The following is a 20,046-nucleotide window of genomic DNA, read 5'->3' on the forward strand; positions in this document are numbered from 1 at the left end:
CTTCTTAAACGACTTGTTTGGGTTTACTCCACAGTACACATAATTCTCATTCTGAAAAATGAGCAACAGAGAAATTTCAAATACCTAAGCCTGGGGAAGACATGTTTTTGGTTAGGGGCAGTGGTCTATGGAAAATAATACCACTAGTGTGAACTACCTACCCTGCCCTAATGGGAGGCAGTGAATCAGCAGTGCCTTGTGGCATGGGAAGCAGTGCCATAGGAAGCCTGAAGCAACAGTAAGTCAGCAACATAGTGCTATATTTTTTTGATATTTTGCTTATCATAGGGCCTTTTGTTTTGCATTAATTCTGATTTTTAAATGTTGCACACAAAATTTTCATTACTGAGTTTATGGTCAAAAAAAATTTGTGCCCACGTTGTGTCTCATTCTACTCCTAGTCACGTGCATTAGAGTGACCAACAACCTCCAGCTTTTCCCATGTTCCCAGTCAATAACCGAGCATGGCGGGAGTTCTAGAGGTAGGCCATTCCTGTCCCATGTGGGCTCCTACAGGTAACCTGTTGGGAACTACATCCACGCCTAGCATTTTTAGAACTACATTGCCCACCCTACCCAATGCTTCCTTCAGTTTCTTTCACAGATGTCAGACATGTAGTTTGGTATGATTTCCCCACCTTCTCCTGCTCTCTTCCCCTTTATTCTTTTGTCTGTGTGTTTATGTGTGTGTAAGCCCAGAGTCTTAACCACTGGACCGCCAGGGAAGTCCCATTCTCATTTATTCTTCATAGGTGTCCATCCCCCTCCAATAAATCTCTTGCACATTTAATCACATCTTGACATGTTTCTGGAAGACCCAAAATGACACAAAAAACTGAAAGGAAAATGTGTAATACAGATTTTAAAATTTCTCATATATAAAGTTGAATGTGCCAGGTAACATACAGTACAATGTTTTTAAAACTACAAAGCTTTTGGATTTTATATATGAAGTTTTAATTAATAAGAAACGAAAATTTATTCAGATCAATTTATTTGAACTCACATCCAAGAAGAAACATTCAACTTCAGGATTAGAAATAAAAATGGGAACACTCTACTTCTTTTTGGGTAAGGGGTGGATATAAGCCTGATAAGAGTACTAATAGCTTTGTGAAGTTACTACTTAAACTCTGTATATTCAAGTATATATCGAGTGCGTACTTGGTTTATACAGAATTTATCCAATTCTAGCAAAGTCAGAATAAGTAAATCTCCTTGAGTTTTACACTCTCAAGTCTGAAAGCTTAGATTTGATTATAACCATGGCAAAAGTGATTATCTTTACTTCCTGCAAATGTAATCAACTTTTAAAATAACTTAGGCAAACATCAATTTCACACAAACCTTATTAAGGGTAGGAGGAAATTGCAACTGTTCATCTAATTGCAGAGTCTAAACCATAAATTCAAATTGTACCATTATCTTTATTGTCAAATCAAGTCAAGAAAGCCTATTACAGGCTAAAAGAAGTGAATGTGAATCTGCAGGGTCCACTAAGGGAATACGTTGAAAACCTATCATCACATTAGTACTTAACAGCTGTACAGAAATTATTTTCAAGTATGCTCCAAGGGTCACCTCTTAACTGAAGAATTAACCTTCAGGAAGTCAAGAGACAAGTATTATTATCTATATTTTATGTGCTAGGAAATGAAAGTAAAAGATTTAGGATTGAGTAATCTATTCAAAATTAAAAAGTAAATTAAAAAGACTGGCTTTATTTGAAACAGGAGTCATGTGCCTTAAATTCCTTTCCATTGGGTTATATCCATTAGTTTACTATTCTATTTAGTCTACATTTCTATTTAAAAGCCAAACCATTTCCAAAAGTTACCTCCATTTTGTCTCCAATATCTAATGTGTTAAGAATAGTATAGACAGACTCTTGTAGTGTTGCTCATTTCTAGTAGACCATTAAAAAAGGAAAACCTCTTGTGCTTTCTGTTCTTTAGAAATAAAAATGGATGTAAAACTGATTATGTAAAACTAAGATTGTAAAGATTTTCTTCCAAAGTAGAAACAATAATCTGCTTGACTTAAAATCTTTTATTCATTTGGGCATTAAATTACCTAACACACAATCTATTTTACATTTAAACACTGTTTCCCTTGTGTTATCTCCAGGAATATTATATAATTAAGTCCACTTCCTGTTAAATTTGCTCTACCAAAATCAATATATAACCTATTTGACTCTGATTATAGCTAAAAGTGACAAAAAAGACTTTTAATGCAAACTAAGAGTATATTTGTAAGAGTTAGGTCTCAAGGCTTTTGTTTCATAGGAAGGAAGCTCTCTATTACATGGATCTATAAAATGATCCAAACTTCAGACAGACAGGAAGCTGATAACTTGATTTATCTTCCTAATGGCTTTGGCTCATGAATAAATGATAATGGTTTGTGTTTTTCTTATAAAAAGAAATGTAATTTGTGTAATGATATGAGTCCTATTTGCCACATTTGCTCTACTTTTCTAAAAAGGATTTCTAATGACTTAGACATTCTTTATATTATTTACAATAAGAAGTCAAAACTTTTAACTGAAAGCCATTTTTTTGACCACAGTTTGCCATTAGCTGACATTCAGGAAGGAACACAGGTCTGATCACCAAATCAATAAATCTAGCCACAGACTGACTAAAAGCTTCCTTTAATCTTCTTCCTATTAGGTCTTCCTTTAAATTAAACCCTTCCCTCTGTGAATTATTTAAGTGAATGGCATGGTTATAGAAAGATCAGATATGATTCTTCATACAAAAATGCTCAAGGAACCTAAAAAATCCATTCAGCATGTTTCAGGAATTATAGTATGAATCAAGATGCTGTAGCTTAAAAAAGGAGAGGGGGGCTTGGGGGTATTCCTGAAAGCTTCAGAGAGAAATAGAAAAGTCAAGTTTATTTCCTGGTTAGGGCAGGATGATTCCCAAAGCACATTTAAGTGTCTGGTCCAGACTAGCTATTAGTGATCAAGTAGTCCCCTTTCACTATCAAGGCTTTCCCCTGAGGTAATGCCTAAAGTCTTAATTTTAATATTTTATCTTGTTTCTTTTAGCCCCATCCTCTCTCACCAATAAGGGCCACACATTCCCACCATGCTGAATGCTTTCTCAACCCTGCAATTTACACTTTTCAAACGCTCACCATGTCCAACTTAGTTACAAAATTTATTGGGTTGGCCAAAAATTTCGTTCGGGTTTTTCATATACGGAAAAACCCGAACGAACTTTTTGGCCAACCTGATACATTTGTATCTCCCCACATTGTTCCTTTCAAAACTTATACTCATTTACTTATACATAATTTCAGTAATTACATTTTTAATGAGTTAAGTTTCTGAATACCGAATGCTCTTCCAAATGTGTCCACAAGTCACTGAGAAAGGGTTAAACCTTTCTAAATTCCAATTCCTTCACGCTTTAAAAAATGTATTATTACTCTTCTTTTTCCTTCATGGTAAACAATTCCTTTCTCAAATCTTACATTTCTACTTTCCCGATTTCTTTTCTGTAGCAAATACCAAAGGAAAAAATACAAACCGTTTCAGCGTAAATGAGTCTCCTTCCTGCTCTCATTAGATCACCTACTTCAAGGCTATATAAATGGCAGTATTTTGAAAATGTTAACAGCTATCAATACCTTGAAGGTGAAAAAATAAGAAAGCCAGAGAAAATATATCACAAGCAACCAGTTTGAATATACGAAAGGCTACTTAGATCTTGATTTTCATATAAATACTAATTTTTACCATTATAAAAGACAATGTAATATTTTTCTTTATAAAATTACCTTTTAACAGAATATTCACTAGCTAGTCATTCCTTAGGTTCTTCTGTATTGATAAAAAGTTATTTTTAAAAGAAAAATATTTAAAACAATATTGTTTCATAGAAACAGAAAGTCTCAATATCAAATTCTGATAAAAAACTATAATTATGGGTAGAGTCTTACCATACTATTAATTTTCTTTCACCAAAGATGGACATTTAGGAAGTGCTATATTGGTAAATAAGATAAGCTTCTCAGTGATCTACAAAAGCGCCACAATAAAGATGAGGTAGTATGAGACTGTCCCACTTTTGTAAAAGGGAAATATCATCTTTAGAAGAGATATTTATCCTGACACTGGTGTTGATATCCCGAGCCTCATCACTGCTAAGAGAGGTGCCATTTTAGTAGCTAACCCTCACTGGAACCAAGACAATCTTGAGATCACTGAGAAAAAAATATGTTAGAAGACAATGGTAACAGATTTTAATTTTGTGATAATTGCTAAAAAGTTATTTTTTTAAAACAATTATTTTTAAATGCCATCTTTATGTTATCAGCAGAACTGCAGGAAAGGGAAATGCTACTTCAACACAAAAGCAATGATGCTTAAGAAACATCTATTCTAACGTGGAAATCTAAGTCAAATTTCTTTCAATACAGGTAGAAGCAGCTTCCTACTAGAGCTAAACTAGCATCAAGAAATCAGTTACTATGATATTAAAAATGCCAACTTGTACAAAGGGGTAGACAACTCACCAGAAGGAATAACTGTCTAGGATATTTATTATTCACTGATTCTTTAAAAAAGAAGAGTAGGCTATCATTCCATCTATCTTATTATATAACATTTCTAAAAATACTTCCCCGTTCTGGGGATGTTAAATTCAAAATATTACGCCTGGTGCCCAGTATTGTTCAGTATGGCATAAGCCACGTATCTCTCAAAATGTTTCCTTTTTGAAGCCATACTAAAGACATGTTAGTTCTGAAAATAGGAATAATTATCTGGAACCTGAAGATCAAAACCATTATTAAGCTCCCTGAATACTGAGCTCCACGTTTACTTCTTGAATCTTTATTCAAGCTCAATTCAAAATAATGAAAAACTACCTAGTTCTCTTTGGTTACCAATGGAAATTTGTGGCTGTTTATATAAACTGTGGCATCTCTCCAAACTAACAGGCTCAGAGTTTCTAAAACAGAGCTAAGCAGAAGCAACAGTTCATAAGTAAATTCAGAAAAACCTTAGTTGCTTTATTACTTTAGTAACTACTAGTTACTAATAGTGTTACCATTATTTTTAAAGCTTCCAGTGAGAAAGGAACAATACTTATGTTCTGAAGATGGTAACTCTTCCTAGTTTGAGAGAAAGATCTACTCAAGGAATAATAAATGACCATGCCACATTATAGAAGAATAAATTCACCCCCAAAATATCATGTCCTCATTTGATTCTTACCGACCTGATTAATCAAATTTAGTAATTCTGCTTTACAGTTAATATTTAAAATTAAAACACATTAAGTTTGATTTTAAGCCATTTTGCTAACCTTTAACATCCCTATTAGTAAATTATAGAAGTCAATTACATTAGTATGGATTGTAAATGACAACACACTCAGCTTTACTGAAGACTTTTAAACCAAATGAAAAGGATGATGGGGAAACTGTATCCTATGTATAGGAATGCCAATGGCATAGGTTAACAAAGCATTTTATATGTAAGAAAGGACAGGATTACTTTTAAAGAAAAGTATGAAATACAGATTATTTAACTGTGTTTGCAATGCCTACCAAACTTCAAATATCCCTGGATCATATGCAAATTACAGTTAAGAAAAGAAAAAAATTAAGTATGCAATCTACATGGTAAAAACAAAAACCAAACACCTCGTCAAAAATATCCATTAACTCCTAGTGTGTAACAATTATTAAACAATTATTATTGTTAAACAATTATTGTATCCTAAGAAAAATAAACTGATCTGGAAGTAAAATTTAGGGCATAAGTTTATTTTGGACTTTAACTGCCCCTGTAGAAAAATTCAAAGTGGCATAATAAGAAAAATAAAATATTAAATGAAAATATGTATATAATCACTCCTGTGTTCCTACCCTTTTCCTAGCATTGCTGTTCTGGTGCATCAATCCTGAGTACTCTAACTTTTGATTTATAGTGATATTCTTTCAGATATAATTTCATGGAAGAAGGAATTGGAAGGGCATCAATGCCATCATAAGTTGTACAGTTACAAATAACTGTTCTGCATATATGCTGCAGGGGAAAGGGGAAAGTCCGAATTAAAGGAGTGGATAAAAGTGGTTCAAAGAACATACAGGCACTCGGGTCCTTATAATGCTCTAGGAGCCCAGTTATGTCAGGAGAATGGAAGACACAAGGATCATGTGCATCAAAGCTAAAGTTGTGATTCCACTGTTCAATTCTAGCATGAAGAGAACGACTATAGCGTCTAAAACTAACGGAGAATAAATAGTCTTCCTGTGCTGAATCTCGCAGTAAAAAGGTACCCTCTGGTTTTCCTTCTAGTAGAGCTTCAGCTGCATATTTATCCATAACGCCCCAGTAACATGGATTATTATTGATCTGAAGGAGGTCTGGTACAAGACAGTGGACATAATCAATCTGGGTATGGTACTTAGGAGGTGTTTCCAGTTGCAGGGTTTCTTCATCAATTTCCCATTTGGGTTTGTTTCTTTTCCTGGAACTTGTGCAAAGTGTTATAATTTCATCATCTGAATCCATATCACTATCTTCTATACTGTTATTTGAAGCCAGGTTCATTATAGAGCCAGTCCCAGGACCACCTCTACCCGAAGAATCGTTATTGGTTATGACACAGGGCTGAACACTGGTATGTGAGAAGCAGTTGACCTCTTCCATGTTTCTTCGTTGTTTTAGTTGACCATCCCTCAATTCAGTCTGAGACAAGTCTGTGCTTACCCATTCATCTGATTTGGGACTTATAGGAGCAGTGTGTCGTTTAATAAAATGCCACCTAAAGGCTAAATCTGATCGAGGTGGGAAAGGACACTTATCTAACATGAGTTCACTGATATGAATTTTTCTTTTAGACGGAAGCCCTGAAGAGTGCCGACTACTACAATTCTTTATTGGAAAACACTGCCCCACAGCATCTTGCAGCTTCTGTTTAAGAGATCGGCCTAAAAATCTATGCCCACAGGAATGATCTAAATCCAACTCGATAGATGAACAGCTGTGCTTCCTTTCTTGGCTCCTTAAAGGAACTTCAGTTTTCTCTATAGCACTCACTGTTTCAGCATCTGAACAACTTTCACTCTTTTTTGACCAAGATAACTTCTTTCCACTCCATACATAACCATCCTTTCTGTCAGCACTTCGACTCCGACTAGTTTTGGGCCTTACATCTACATTTTTACTATTACTTTCACTATTTTCTGCCATTTTAACAAACTGTCCACAAATTCCAGTGTTATAAATACTGCTCTTTCAGTTTTTCCGGTAGAATGTTTCTTCTGGGCACTTTCTGGATATATCTAAGGAAGAAAAAGATCATTAATCGTTTGTCATTAACATTGTATAGATTATATATCAAACCCCAATTATACATAAGATGAAAAGATGAAAAAGGATAATACATTAAAAACAAACTATTAGAAATGTTGGAAGGCAGTTCCAAGATATTTTGTTCCCACCTAAATAAACTACTTTACCTTATGCTAATAATTCCATAGTGCCATGGAGTCAAGAATCTGAGTTCCTTTCCCACAGCTAGTTTCGATGTGAATCAAAAAAGCTAAGCATCCTCTCAGCCAAAATATACATCTGAAATATGAACAATTTCCGGTTTTGAGGTACATCTTATGCCCATCTCTCCTCCCCTTATTTTTTAATTTCACAGCAGACCAAGAAATTCTTTGTTAAGAGATGAGAAACCTATGAGCTGGTGTATGATGACCACTACCCTCCTTCTCTCTGTTTTCTTTCCTATTGATTGAAAATATGAACAGTTTTAAGTTATAAAAGCTGTTAAGAATTTATTAAATAAATAATCATCACTGAATACTAGGAATGTCATGCAAGAATTCCCAATGCAATTTTTGTCAACTCATTTAAATATCTGGTCAACTTCACTATCAGTCTAGGCAGTTTGTAGAAAATTTGGAATTGGATAAAAATTTGTTATTTTATACACACATACACTTCCTTATATTCTTTTTTTTTTTTTTTTTTGCGGTACGCGGGCCTCTTACCGCTGTGGCTTCTCCCACTGCAGAGCACAGGCTCCGGACGCGCAGGCTCACCGGCCATGGCTCACGGGCCTAGACGCTCCGCGGCATGTGGGATCCTCCCGGATCGGGGCACGAACCCGCGTCCCCTGCATCGGCAGGCAGACTCTCAACCACTGCGCCACCAGGAAAGTCCTATTCTTCTTGATAATTTCAAAAAACAAGCAGATAAAGTTCTATAGGGCAATGCCTTTCCTATGAAATTGGCTAGCTATACTAGAATTTATAATGTAAATAAAGTTTTATTAAGACTAATAGTAATGATTGGTCATAGGTAGAAACTACTTAACTATTCTTAGATGGAAAAAGATTTAAGCCCAGAATTGGGGGGAGGGATTCTATAATCTCAAATATTTTACAAATGAAAGTTGAATTTTGAGACTGAGAAAATCAGTTGTACTCAACATTCTGATCATGATTAAGCTTCTGATTATATCAGAGGAACATTAACAATCCCAACAGTCAAGTAAATGTTTAGAACTATGTGAATCTATTTTCATGGCAGTAGGGTTTGAAACAAGCATCTGCAGAGGCAAATATAATTGGGAAGTGCTTAAAAGTGTGAACTAATGACACAGGCTTGCCATATAAAGTACCCCATTACTAAACAATGAATAGCATCGGGTGATTATACGTATTACTTTGATTTAGTGAGCTCACTGGTACGTAATAATTTAAAATCCACAGGGAAAAAATATTTGAAAATCTAAATTTGAAAGAAACATCATCACTTAGTATACCAAAATTATATTCAACAGCATGCTTTGGTTGTTCATTGACTAAATTCCACTGAACAAAAATAAACAGGCAGAAGATACAAAGTAGGCTGAAGTATATGAAGAGTCAGTGATCAGAAGAGACACTAGTTACTAACAGCTTACACTTGTATTTTTCAAATAAAAAATTAAAAAGGAGCCCCAAGCAGATATTTTTTTGTTAACACTACATACTTTCAACTTTTTTATTCAGCATAATAATGTGAAAAGTTATCATGTAAGGTTTAAAATACCTGGTGTTTTTATTTACTTTAAAAATATGAAAGTAGCAGATTATTAACTCTATGATCAACTTTACTCCACTGGGTGTGAGCATCTTCATCTTCCTTTATTTCTATATCAAAGCTAAGTCTGTACCTCTGCTCTCTCTCTCTTTTTTAAAAACATCTTTATTGGAATGTAATTGCTTTACAGTAGTGTGTTAGTTTCTGCTGGATAACAAAGTGAATCAGCTATACATATACATATATCCCCATGTATCCTCCCTCTTGCGTCTCCCTCCACCCTCCCTATCCCACCCCGTACCTCTGCTCTTGATGACATTCCCACCTTTACCAGGGCCTGCTTCCATTGCTAGCTCTTAACTTCTCTCTGCCTTCAAAAACAACCAAGTCTCCTATAAACTGTTTTAGTGATTCCAATGCTTCCTTTAGTTATAATTGCTGCATTCCATATTAAATTTCTTAATGAGTAGTATAACTTGATTTCCTCTCAAAAAGAAAATAGTTTTGTTTTTCTCTAATTATAAAAGAAATAATGATCCAGTTTAAAATAGCTATGTGAAAATCTTTTTGCTCCATCTTTCTCTCAGAAGTCAGCCCAAAACAAGGGAAAATGAGAAATAAAAACAAACCTCATCTTCAATGAAACTAGCAGATATCCATAACCTGAGTGACAAAATACAAGGACAGAAAATGAACAGAGGAGCAATGACTGACTCAGCAGTGGAGAGGAAGGTGACACCAGGCACAAAGGCAACGTTGATGAGAAGCAAGCCAACAGAGCAGGCAAAGTCCAGGACACCCAGAGGTACGAGGTGCTACAGAAAGTATGGATGGAGAACAGGGCAGAAAATGGGGAGGTAGGTTGAAAATTTGCATATGTGCAGTTAGATGTCTCTGGTTGTTACTCTCATACTTAGAGGAGATGGGAAATTTATCAATATTATTTGGAGAAGCTGAACCAGAGAGGCTCAGGACTTTGGATACTAGGCATGGTGAGGATAGATGGGAGGCTTGGGACTAAAATCAGAAAGAAAATTCCCTGCTTCCTTCTTCCATCCAGCTTCTAGAACTCCAGCAGCCAAACTTACACCTCCTAATAGGAGACTGGAAGATACTATGCTGGAGAAACAGAATGGCCAAAGAGAAAAGACCTATAGATGCTGATAACTGGAAATCTTCCAATAAGAAGCTGGAGGGCCACCCAAGCATGCTGTGAAGCTCATCCATCCATAAGCCCAGCCTACTTACATAGTGCTTTCAGGCAGCACTGCTGTGCTTCATTTACTCTAGAATATGGCATGTCACCAGACTTTTGAGGAAAGCCTCTAAAATAAACAAGCGAATAAAACAAAGAACTTGGAGAAAAAAGTAACCATGAAAGCAGCAGGTAATAAAATAGATCTCTTCCAAGTTAAAAGAATATATTATACCAATGAATAAAATGAGGTAGGGACTATCAGAGAATAAGAAAAATTTGGAAATTAAAACCATGATTGCAGGAAAAAAAATATTCAATAGGAAAGTTGGAGGTAAGCTGAGGAAATAATAGGAAAGAGGAAAAAAATGGTTAACTAGACAGAGAAGACAAGAAAATTAGAGGATCAATACAGACTTCACAGAAAATACCAAAATGGAGAGGGAAATTATAAAAGAAAATATATTAGAAAATTTCCCAGAACTGAAGGACATGAGTCTCCATACAGAAGGAGCACAATGAGTGCCCCGCACAAGGGAAAATACACACCAAGTTACATTATTCTAAAATGTTAGAACCCTAGAGATAAAGAGGTGATACCGAAGTCTTCCTACCTTATAGACAACAATACTCTAAGTATTGTATGCTTATAAATCTGTTAAAGAGAGTAGACCTCATGTTAAGTGTTCAATCAATCGATTTATGTATGTAACCCAGCCAAAAAAAGAAAAAAGGCTTCCTGAGGGAAAAAAGTCACAAAGGACTGTAAATAAAATAACATCTGTTTTCTCAACAGTAACAGTGGAAGCTAGAGGATAGTTTCCAACCTTGAAGATAACCAGCCTAACAATCAATCAAATAGGATAAAATAAAGAAATTTTCAGACATGAAAGTAACAACAATTTTACCTCATATTGGAGGATGTGCTCTTCTAAAATAAGAGTGTAAACCTAAAACAAATGGCATAACATAGGAAACAAGGTATTTAACATATGAGAAAGGAAATGTGAATTCCTGGGATGCTTAAGAAGGGAAGTTTCCAGACAACAGGGTGTTTGGCGCTGCTGGAGAGCAACTAGTTCGTATAACCACATAAGGACGTAAGGCTCTTTGTGTAGTAAGAGAATAGAAAGAGAGTAAGGAGGCTAAAAGAGAGGTAAATCCTCATCTATCAGAAGAGGAACTCAACCAATAATGTCTAATAATTGATGCATCAAGAGAGAAGTATAAGCATATGATTTAGAAATGTGAAGATAAATACCAGAAAGACAAATTATGAAAGTAGAAGCCTTTGAGATGGGTAGGAGAGGAATGCGGCATTACTTAGCTTATCTAAGCTTTTCAGCTTAATTTAACTTGAACCTATGTACACATATCATTTTGATGACCATAAATAAAAATAACAGTACTTTATACTCACTGTGAAAAATTCAAACTTAAAGTTATGAAGAAAAAAGTAAAAACTATCCATAATCCTACCACCCAGCAGTAACCGTTATAACATTTTCAGTATCTCTATACATGTACATGACAAGGATGCAGTTCCATAGCACAATGATGGCAGACATTAGAAATATGGTTTGAGCCCAGTTTATTTTGTACTAGCCATATGACCTTGAAAGCTCAGTTTCTTCATCTGTAAAATGGAGGTTACTGATGCTATCTATTTCATTAGGCTGGTGGGAATTAAATGAAATAATGTATGTGAAGTATATACCTAGCTCAGATTCTAAATGTACCAAGTATAAAATAAAGTTTAACATATTTTTTCTTTTTTAAAAAAAGAAACAGATATTACATATGTTTTATCATAGCGCCCAAGCCAGTTTTATAGAAATGGTTCATAAAGGAAAAAATCACAGAAATACCTCTGTCTCTAGCCCATGCTAACTATAAAATTTATGAGCAAATATAATTTTCAGGATGATAACTAATGTTTCAAAATGAAAAAGGATCAATACACTAAATACAGCTGAAACTCAACAGACCATGAAGCTACAGAACAATTTGACATTTTCCCTCAGAGAACTGATTTCCAGCCTTACTCTATACAAGTTTACATGCTAACATAACAGATTTACTTTAGCAAGGCTTACCAACTTGTACATAATAGGTAGCAATCCATCAAGTACCTCTGGATTTTAGGTTAATTGTTCTTACGTATGCTAATGCTGCAGGGATCCATAAAATAAAGCAAAAAATGCCATTGCCCTAGATGAATTTTCCACACATTTACCTATACTTAAAGAGTTAATGCATAGAAAATCTTCTTTTGACTGGTTATCTTTTTGTATCTAAGAACTACAGCCTTATATAAATTTTACATAGCATTCTTGTGATAGAAAACTGAGTTCATGCTTCAGAAGTCCCACTTTTATAAATTGTTATGGTAAAAAATATATTTGGTGGAGCTCCCCTGGTGGCGCGGTGGTTGGGAGTCCGCCTGCCGATACGGGGGATGCGGGTTTGTGCCCTGGTCCGGGAGGGTCCCGCATGCCGCGGAGTGGCTGGGCCCGTGAACCATGGCCACTGAGCCTGCGCGTCCGGAGCCTGTGCTCCGCAGCGGGAGAGGCTACAACAGTGAGAGGCCCGCGTACGGCAAAAAAAAAAAAAAAAAAAAAAATTTATATATATATATTTGGTAAAATATACCGTATCACTATATGGGCCAGAATGTCACTTAATGTTGTAATCTTCAAAGTAGGAAGAAAATTTAACTTCTATTTATACTTGCCTAAAAATTAGAAAACTTAAAATTTATGAATATTGAATATATGATTGACAATGTTCCCATCACTCATTGTGAGATGGTTATTTGTCTGATGAGGTGCTATTCCTGAGGGAAGAGTGGGAGCTCCAAAAAGCTAAGGACTTGATGGCAACCCTCTCCATTTCTTTGTGCCCTTTTAGTGCACCGCAACTGATTCCATGTTGCTGGAATACATTTGTGGATTATATTATCCTAGGTAAGAGAATCTTTACAATACTTTGTAAATAGACACAATCACAGAAATTTTATAACACACGAGGTTTGCTAGTTATTTCAGGGCAAAGTACTTAAGTTGCTGAAATTTTAAGACAAGTTATGTATTTTTCTTTTACAAAATGACAAGTGTTCTAAGTTTGATGACCTTTATTGGGATAATAATTGGCTCTGAGAAGCTACTTAGCAGATACATTAAGAAAAAAGGCAAAACAAAACATTTAACTGGTCTCTTCATGGTTCAGGTAACTTAAAAAAAAACTTATGCTATGGTGAGATCTTTTTAGAAAAAAAGATATTCAGAATTTCCTTCACTATCCCATGATTTTATTACAATAATGATAAAAATGCATCATGTATATAACTCTCGCATCTTTACACTTTAAACAGATGGCAAAAGATCTTCTAATCTCTTCCAAAAGTTGCATTAAATCAAAATTCATAAAATTAAAAAAATTCAATCACATTTCTCTCAATAAAAATAACATTATTAATTTTTTAAACATCTTTATTGGCGTATAATTGCTTTACAATGTGTTAACATTACTTTTAGTGAAAAAATTTTTTTATTTTTAAAGACTAAAAATGAGTTTTAAAAAAGTGCTTTTGGTGTCTTGCCTATACATGTAAAATCTGAATGTTAAAAAAAAAAGTGTAAGGTTCTGAATCTGAATGAGTCCTTTCAAATACCCTATCATTAATCGTTGGAATTTTATACAAACTTCATAGAAATGAAGTAGAAGATGAGATACAAAATGGAAAAAAAGTGACTTTAATACCAACTTTATGTAGTATAGAAATCAACGATGATACTTTGAAAAATGTTCACAAATCAACAATCTTTGTTAGTAACTGCAAAGAAGCTTTTTTTTTTTTTTTTTTTTTTAAAGAAGGTGAAAGAATCACTTGGGAGAAAGTGCTTTGACTCTTGATTCAATAATTAATTTTTTATGAAGGCATCTAAGTTACAATGCCCTGGGGAATACACAGTGACTTTTTTTTATTGTTATTTCTTAATGAGCAAGAGGCAAACGTCTAAAGCAAGTTTATTTAAACCTTTTTCAAAAAATCAAGTTCTCAGATTCACTAGCCATTTGACCCCAGGTTCTATAATCAATTGCACTGAACAGTGATAAACGAATTAATACCCAATGTGACCCTTCTATGCTAACAACAGATTTAAATAACATTTAGTTAGTACTCTTGAATAAGGTTGGGAAGGTGATTTTAATTCAAATTCCTTGAAAACTTTTTTAAAAGCCAGTAATTAAAGGGTTAAACTTCATTCATCTAGAAACTGCATTGTATCTCTATGATGTTGGATAACAGAGCATTATTGTACATATTAATCATTCATTGAACTACTGTGTCTACAATGCTGATGTCTACCTAAGGCCAGAATTCATGTAAATATTAAATTTGATGTTATAAAGAATAATTTACTATACTACAAAGAATTCACAAATAACTTATTATTCTGGTAGTTATTTAACCCTGGGAACTACCTTATCAAATCTATGATTCCAAAGTTTACCTGCCATTATGTGTCCCCAAAACTCCTTGAATGCATTCTGATCACAGTCCATGTTATTTGAATTGGATTCTGTGGGTTAGAGCCCTTGATGTTTGATCATAGCCTAATATTTGAGTTGGATTCTATGGGAACACTTAAGAGTCCATGAATGGAATATACTGGATAGTACAAGAGAGGTAAATTCCTTGGAATGTTAATAAAAAAACATAAAAAATGGGTTTGTTCAAATGAGAAACATCTTTGAAGTATAAAGTGTTTTTTTCTCATTACGAAAGCAATACAGGTTCATTTTCCAGTAAATATTTTAAAATATCTCCTTTTTCATGCTACCAACACACACACACACACACACACACACACACACACACACACACACACACACACACACTGATTAGCACCACTACACCCTTCCTTCCCTTCTCCAAACTTTCTCCACTTACTTTCCTAATTATATTTTGCTTAAGTCAGTGTCCCCCAATCTGAACTCCTGTGTACACTAGTGCTAAAAGATGTTAATATATACATGTTCTAGAGAAACAGAGGTTTCCTTATTAAACAAGTTTGGGAATCACTTCCCCCCTGAAAGATTACAAGGCACCTTCAGCAAAAGGTTCCAAGAGGTCCTTCAGTTAAGAAACCTGCTTAAGCCACAGTTTCCTTTATTTAACTCATCATAGAGCCGTTTTGTGGAAGAAACTGTGGGAGAAACATTAACTTGGGCTAACATTAAAATAAGTGTACATTCCTTGAGCATGCTAGCTAAAGATTAAGAGGAATGTCCAGGACCTGTCACTGAAGAGGGTTAATTTAGTGTGAAGAGGGAACAGAAAACTAAGAGCTGGCACTATAAACTTCTAAAAGTGCAAGAACCAGGACTTCCCTGGTAGCACAGTGGTTAAGAATCCATCTGCCAATGCACGGGACACGGGTTCGAGCCCTGGTCCGGGAAGATCCCATCTGCCGCAGAGCAACTAAGCCCATGTACCACAACTATTGAACCTGCACTCTAGAGCCCACGAGCCACAACTACCGAAGCCCGCCCACCTAGAGCCTGTGCTCCGCAACAAGAGAAGCCACCGCAATGAGAAGCCCATGCACCACAATGAAGAGTAGCCCCCGCTCGCTGCAACTAGAGAAAGCCTGTCCACAGCAATGAAGACACAACGCAGCCAAAAATAAAAATAAAATAAATAAATTTATTTTAAAAAATTTTTTTAAAAATTAAAAGCGCAAGAACCTTAACAGAATCTTAGAAACCAGAATATTTAAGATATTCAATTGTGACTCTTAGAGAATAAATTGGATTGTACAGATGTACTTCTTCCTTTCAATTTGTAATTTTTTAATTATAAAAATAATATATGCTCATTATAAAATATATGGAGCATTCAGAAAAGTTCAAAAAGGAGGGAAAAAACCTGTAATTCAATTACCTAGAGGCACTCAATTTAGACATTTTGGCCAATTTCCTTGTAGTCTTTCTTCCTATGAGTACAATTTAGTCTAAAGAGGAAATTTTTAAGTTATAAAGATCTATAAAAAATTAACAATCTAGTTTTTCACTATACCATATTTAAAAATGAAGCATGGTGCAGATGAAACAACAGCATGAGTTGCTAAATCATCAAACATGATCTAAAATTTAGACTTTGTCACTTACTAGCTATCTCTCCTGACTTTTAGAATCTCATTTAGCTTCAGTGTTCACATTGTTAAATCTGGATACCGTCAGCTGCCCCATGTTTTTCCTGCCAGGATTAAAATCTATGAAAACAGCATACATTGAGCTTAATGAGAATACATACTACGTTCTGTAATACGTTGTCTTCTCAGAACCTTCCATGTAGAATAAGCTAATTTCTAAAAATGAGAGATGGGAAAGTGGCAAAATTAAGGAAAAAGAATGAAAGGAAACAAAGGCTACATATAAGGCTAGCAAATCCAGACAAAAACATCTCAAAAGCCTGAGGCTGAGGATGCTTTGGCATTTGTGAGATATCATAAAGCACTTTCTATTACTCCTGATACTAAACATGCTCTTTTAAAAAGTGTTTTTAAGCTTTAAATTCTTGAAAAGTAGTATGGGTGTAAATAACCAAACTTAATTATAAAAAGTTTGTAATTTCTTACAAGCTAACTTAGTAAATAAACAGGTTTCAACAGTAATAGTAGGCAAAGTTTTTTTTTTAAAAAAAACGATCATAGATTATTCTTTTCATTGCTTTATGATAACTACGTCTGCTTACATTTAAGCTTGGGTAACAAGTTTTACCTACAAACTAGTATAATGTTATTCTAGAATTAAATAAAATTGTTTTCATGTTCTGATAAAACTAAATTCTAAGTTTTATGGCAACAGTTATGACTTGGAGAGGCAGTATGGTAGACTACTTGGATCAGAAGTTAATAGACCTGGGTTCTATTTCTAGTTCAGACAGTTGGTTAGGTGTGTGACCTTGGACAACTCACAACCTTTCTGAGCCTTGGTTTTTTTCATTCATAAAACAATGATTATATCTGTCTCGCCGTAGTAAGGATCCACTGCCACTGTAACAACACAACAGTCAAATATTAGCCGTCTTTGGCCAGCGGAACTGGGTAGGTTGAGAGTAGGACTTTCCTGTATTCCCTTTTACACCTTAGAAAGTTTATACATGCACAAGTATTATTTACCCCCAAAATAAATTAAATAGGCTGGTAAGATTCAGGACACTTTCAGAGATATAAAAATCTTCATATTTCTAAACTGCCTTCAATGTTTTTTTTTCAATACTCTGTTCTCAGTTTTGTTATTACTCTCTTCTTCTAGCCTTATGTTTCATAGGATTAATAATTTTTACATCAAATATCAATACATATTTTATTAAAAAGGAATTTAAAAACTCCTCTCATAAGGCAATACTGATATGCCTCCTGGATAAACTAAGATTATATGACATTTATAGATAATACTGCCACAAGTAGAACGGTAATATATTCATGCTTTCTCACCCTATTGTCCTTGAGAACAACAATATTTGTGAGCCTAAGGGTACTATGAATGGTCACAACAGAGAAATGGTAACTAACCTTCACTGCAATCGAAGCTGCGACCTTGGCATGATTTTCAGTGAGTTCATTCAGCTATCCACTCCTATGAGACATGCACCTGACACCCACATTGGTGACGGACAGCTACACTGGTTTCTTTTTAAAAGCTATATTATCTTAAATAACCAGGCAATTTAAGATTTAAGTTACACATTTCATTACCACACTATTAGTCTTGTACATATTATTTGAATGTCTGTTTCCCTCACCAAGATTGTGAATTCACTGAGGACTTTAAAATTTGTCTTTTTAAAATCTGACTGAAATAGAAATGGACATGTGAAAACATACTGGCAAAAGCAAGAATACATCTTTTAACAGTTGAAAAAATTTAATGGATAATGATTCAAACAACTCCATTTTAAATGAAACCATTAAATGCCCACCCAAAGTACCCCATTAATAACACAAGACAATTAGTTTTATACATCCATGAGTGTCTTCTATATATGGAAGAAGGTGTCATCTTCATTTTAGAGATGAGGAATCTGACATTCAGTAAAAGTAAAGAAGTATATTCAAGGTCACACGAGTAACTGTCAGAGTCAAAATTAAAATCTAGGATTGTTCAACTCTAAGGCCCAAGCTCTTTCCATACATGTGAAATTTGTAAAAAAACAAACAAACAAACAAAACAAAAAACCCTATGAATCAAATGTGTTCATTGCTAAAGCAGAGTGAAAGGAGAGAAGCGCAAACACCATTCATAGTTTTGAAGTCACATGGTGTTAACATATTTTATAGTTACGGCATTTTATAGCTATAAATCTTGTTCCAAATTGGCAGATTCTTCTTATGCTGAGCTCTGAAAAGCACTACACTGAAATCTCACGATGATTTATTTGATGTATTATCGGACTTCTTCTTGAACCCCAGTCTATCCAGTGATATTGGATTTAAAAAAAATTAGAAATCAGTCTATCTAAACAACGAATGCTATCCAAATAAAATTAAGTCACTCGGAAAGAATCATCTCAGGTATCTTTTGCTCTTGTGGGAAATCAAGGATAGGTTGGTTATTTTTCCACAAATCCCAAGTTCTTTTTCAGCCAACCACTCTTCCTCTTCATTCACGTACCAAACCTCAGTGTCTAGCAAGCCTATTTGGAGCCCTAGTACTCAAAGCAACACCTTTCACAATGCCACCACGGTAAGAACTATACCACGGTTTGTCTAAATCTGTTCTCAAGTTTTCCCAATGGAACTAGACTGAAAAACAATGGGGAAAACTCTACAACAGAAAAACGTTTCTCTTATGTCATAAACAAGTTCCGATTGAGAATAGAAGGTGGGTAGCACGAAAAATATCATTGTGAAGGTTTTCATCAGAGACAGGTCTCCCAACATGGAGAACGTGAAGACCCAAGCAAAGCATAAACTTAATGGCCAAGACCTTAGCAAAGATTGTAAGGATCGAATGAAGTATTCAACAATATACTTTAGTTCTAGCTCTTCTTTTACATCTAAATATGCACTTCAGTGAACTTTAGGTGGGGTTTGAATAGGGAAACCCGAATTACTTTCTTCTTAAGGGATATATGTAAAATGTCCTATAAAGTAAGCATTAATGTACACGCCAGACCTCCAGGAACCATGAACTGAGATTAAGTCTTCCTTCCTTTACCGGTATAGAAATGACAAGATGAAGGCGCCAAGGATGCCAAGATTAAAGGCTTGAGAAGGGTCTCAGCTTCCTTTTCTCGAAAGAACATGCCCAAACATCTCGTTCTCTAGCCGGGTCCCAAGGAGGGGCTGGACCCGTACGGGGACCCGGATATGGCTGCCTGTGAGGAGCGCCCGGAAAGTAGAAGCAGACCCCGCTGGGCAAGGCCAAGCAGCAACCACCCTTCCCCCACTCACCTCTCGGAGCGCAGTTTAACTGGGGCTGTCCGAGTAACTGCCGCCATCACCACCGCCATCACTCTGGGTGCTCGCTAAGCTGGAGAAGGGAGACCCAACCACTCCGGCACCTCATGTAGGTCCTCTAAGACTGATGCCTGCCTGCAAGCCCCCACCCTTCGGTGCGGGGTTCTCATCTCAGACGTCGCAGTCACCGCCCCCACCTGCTTCGCCGGCGCTGCCGCCACTTCCGTGTTCGGGTCCCTCCCTTTCTTCCTCACTCCCCCAGCAACCGGCTTTTTCCCTGCCGGCGGGCGCGCAGCTGACGCCACCGCCCAGCG

General features: G+C 35.5%; 1 protein-coding gene across 2 annotated transcripts; it reads right to left on the reverse strand.

Annotated features, from left to right (window-relative positions):
• Nucleotides 1–977: 977 nt before the first annotated feature.
• SOCS4 (suppressor of cytokine signaling 4) lies at nt 978–20,036 on the reverse strand. Of its 2 annotated transcripts, XM_067735084.1 has the most exons (3): nt 19,727–20,036; nt 7,489–7,600; nt 978–7,311 (listed from the first exon to the last, which is right to left on the reverse strand). In XM_067735084.1, the coding sequence occupies exon 3, from the start codon at nt 7,217–7,219 to the stop codon at nt 5,897–5,899; it is 1,323 nt and encodes a 440-aa protein (XP_067591185.1). In that variant the 5' UTR covers nt 7,220–7,311; nt 7,489–7,600; nt 19,727–20,036; the 3' UTR covers nt 978–5,896. The 2 variants fall into 2 exon arrangements, with proteins under 2 accessions (XP_067591185.1, XP_067591174.1); XM_067735073.1 differs by lacking the exon at nt 7,489–7,600 and having other exon boundaries at nt 19,727–20,034.
• Between the last annotated feature and the right edge of the window lie 10 nt (nt 20,037–20,046).

This window comes from Pseudorca crassidens, chromosome 1, assembly GCF_039906515.1.
Source record: "Pseudorca crassidens isolate mPseCra1 chromosome 1, mPseCra1.hap1, whole genome shotgun sequence".
NCBI classification, from domain to species: Eukaryota; Metazoa; Chordata; class Mammalia; order Artiodactyla; family Delphinidae; genus Pseudorca; species Pseudorca crassidens.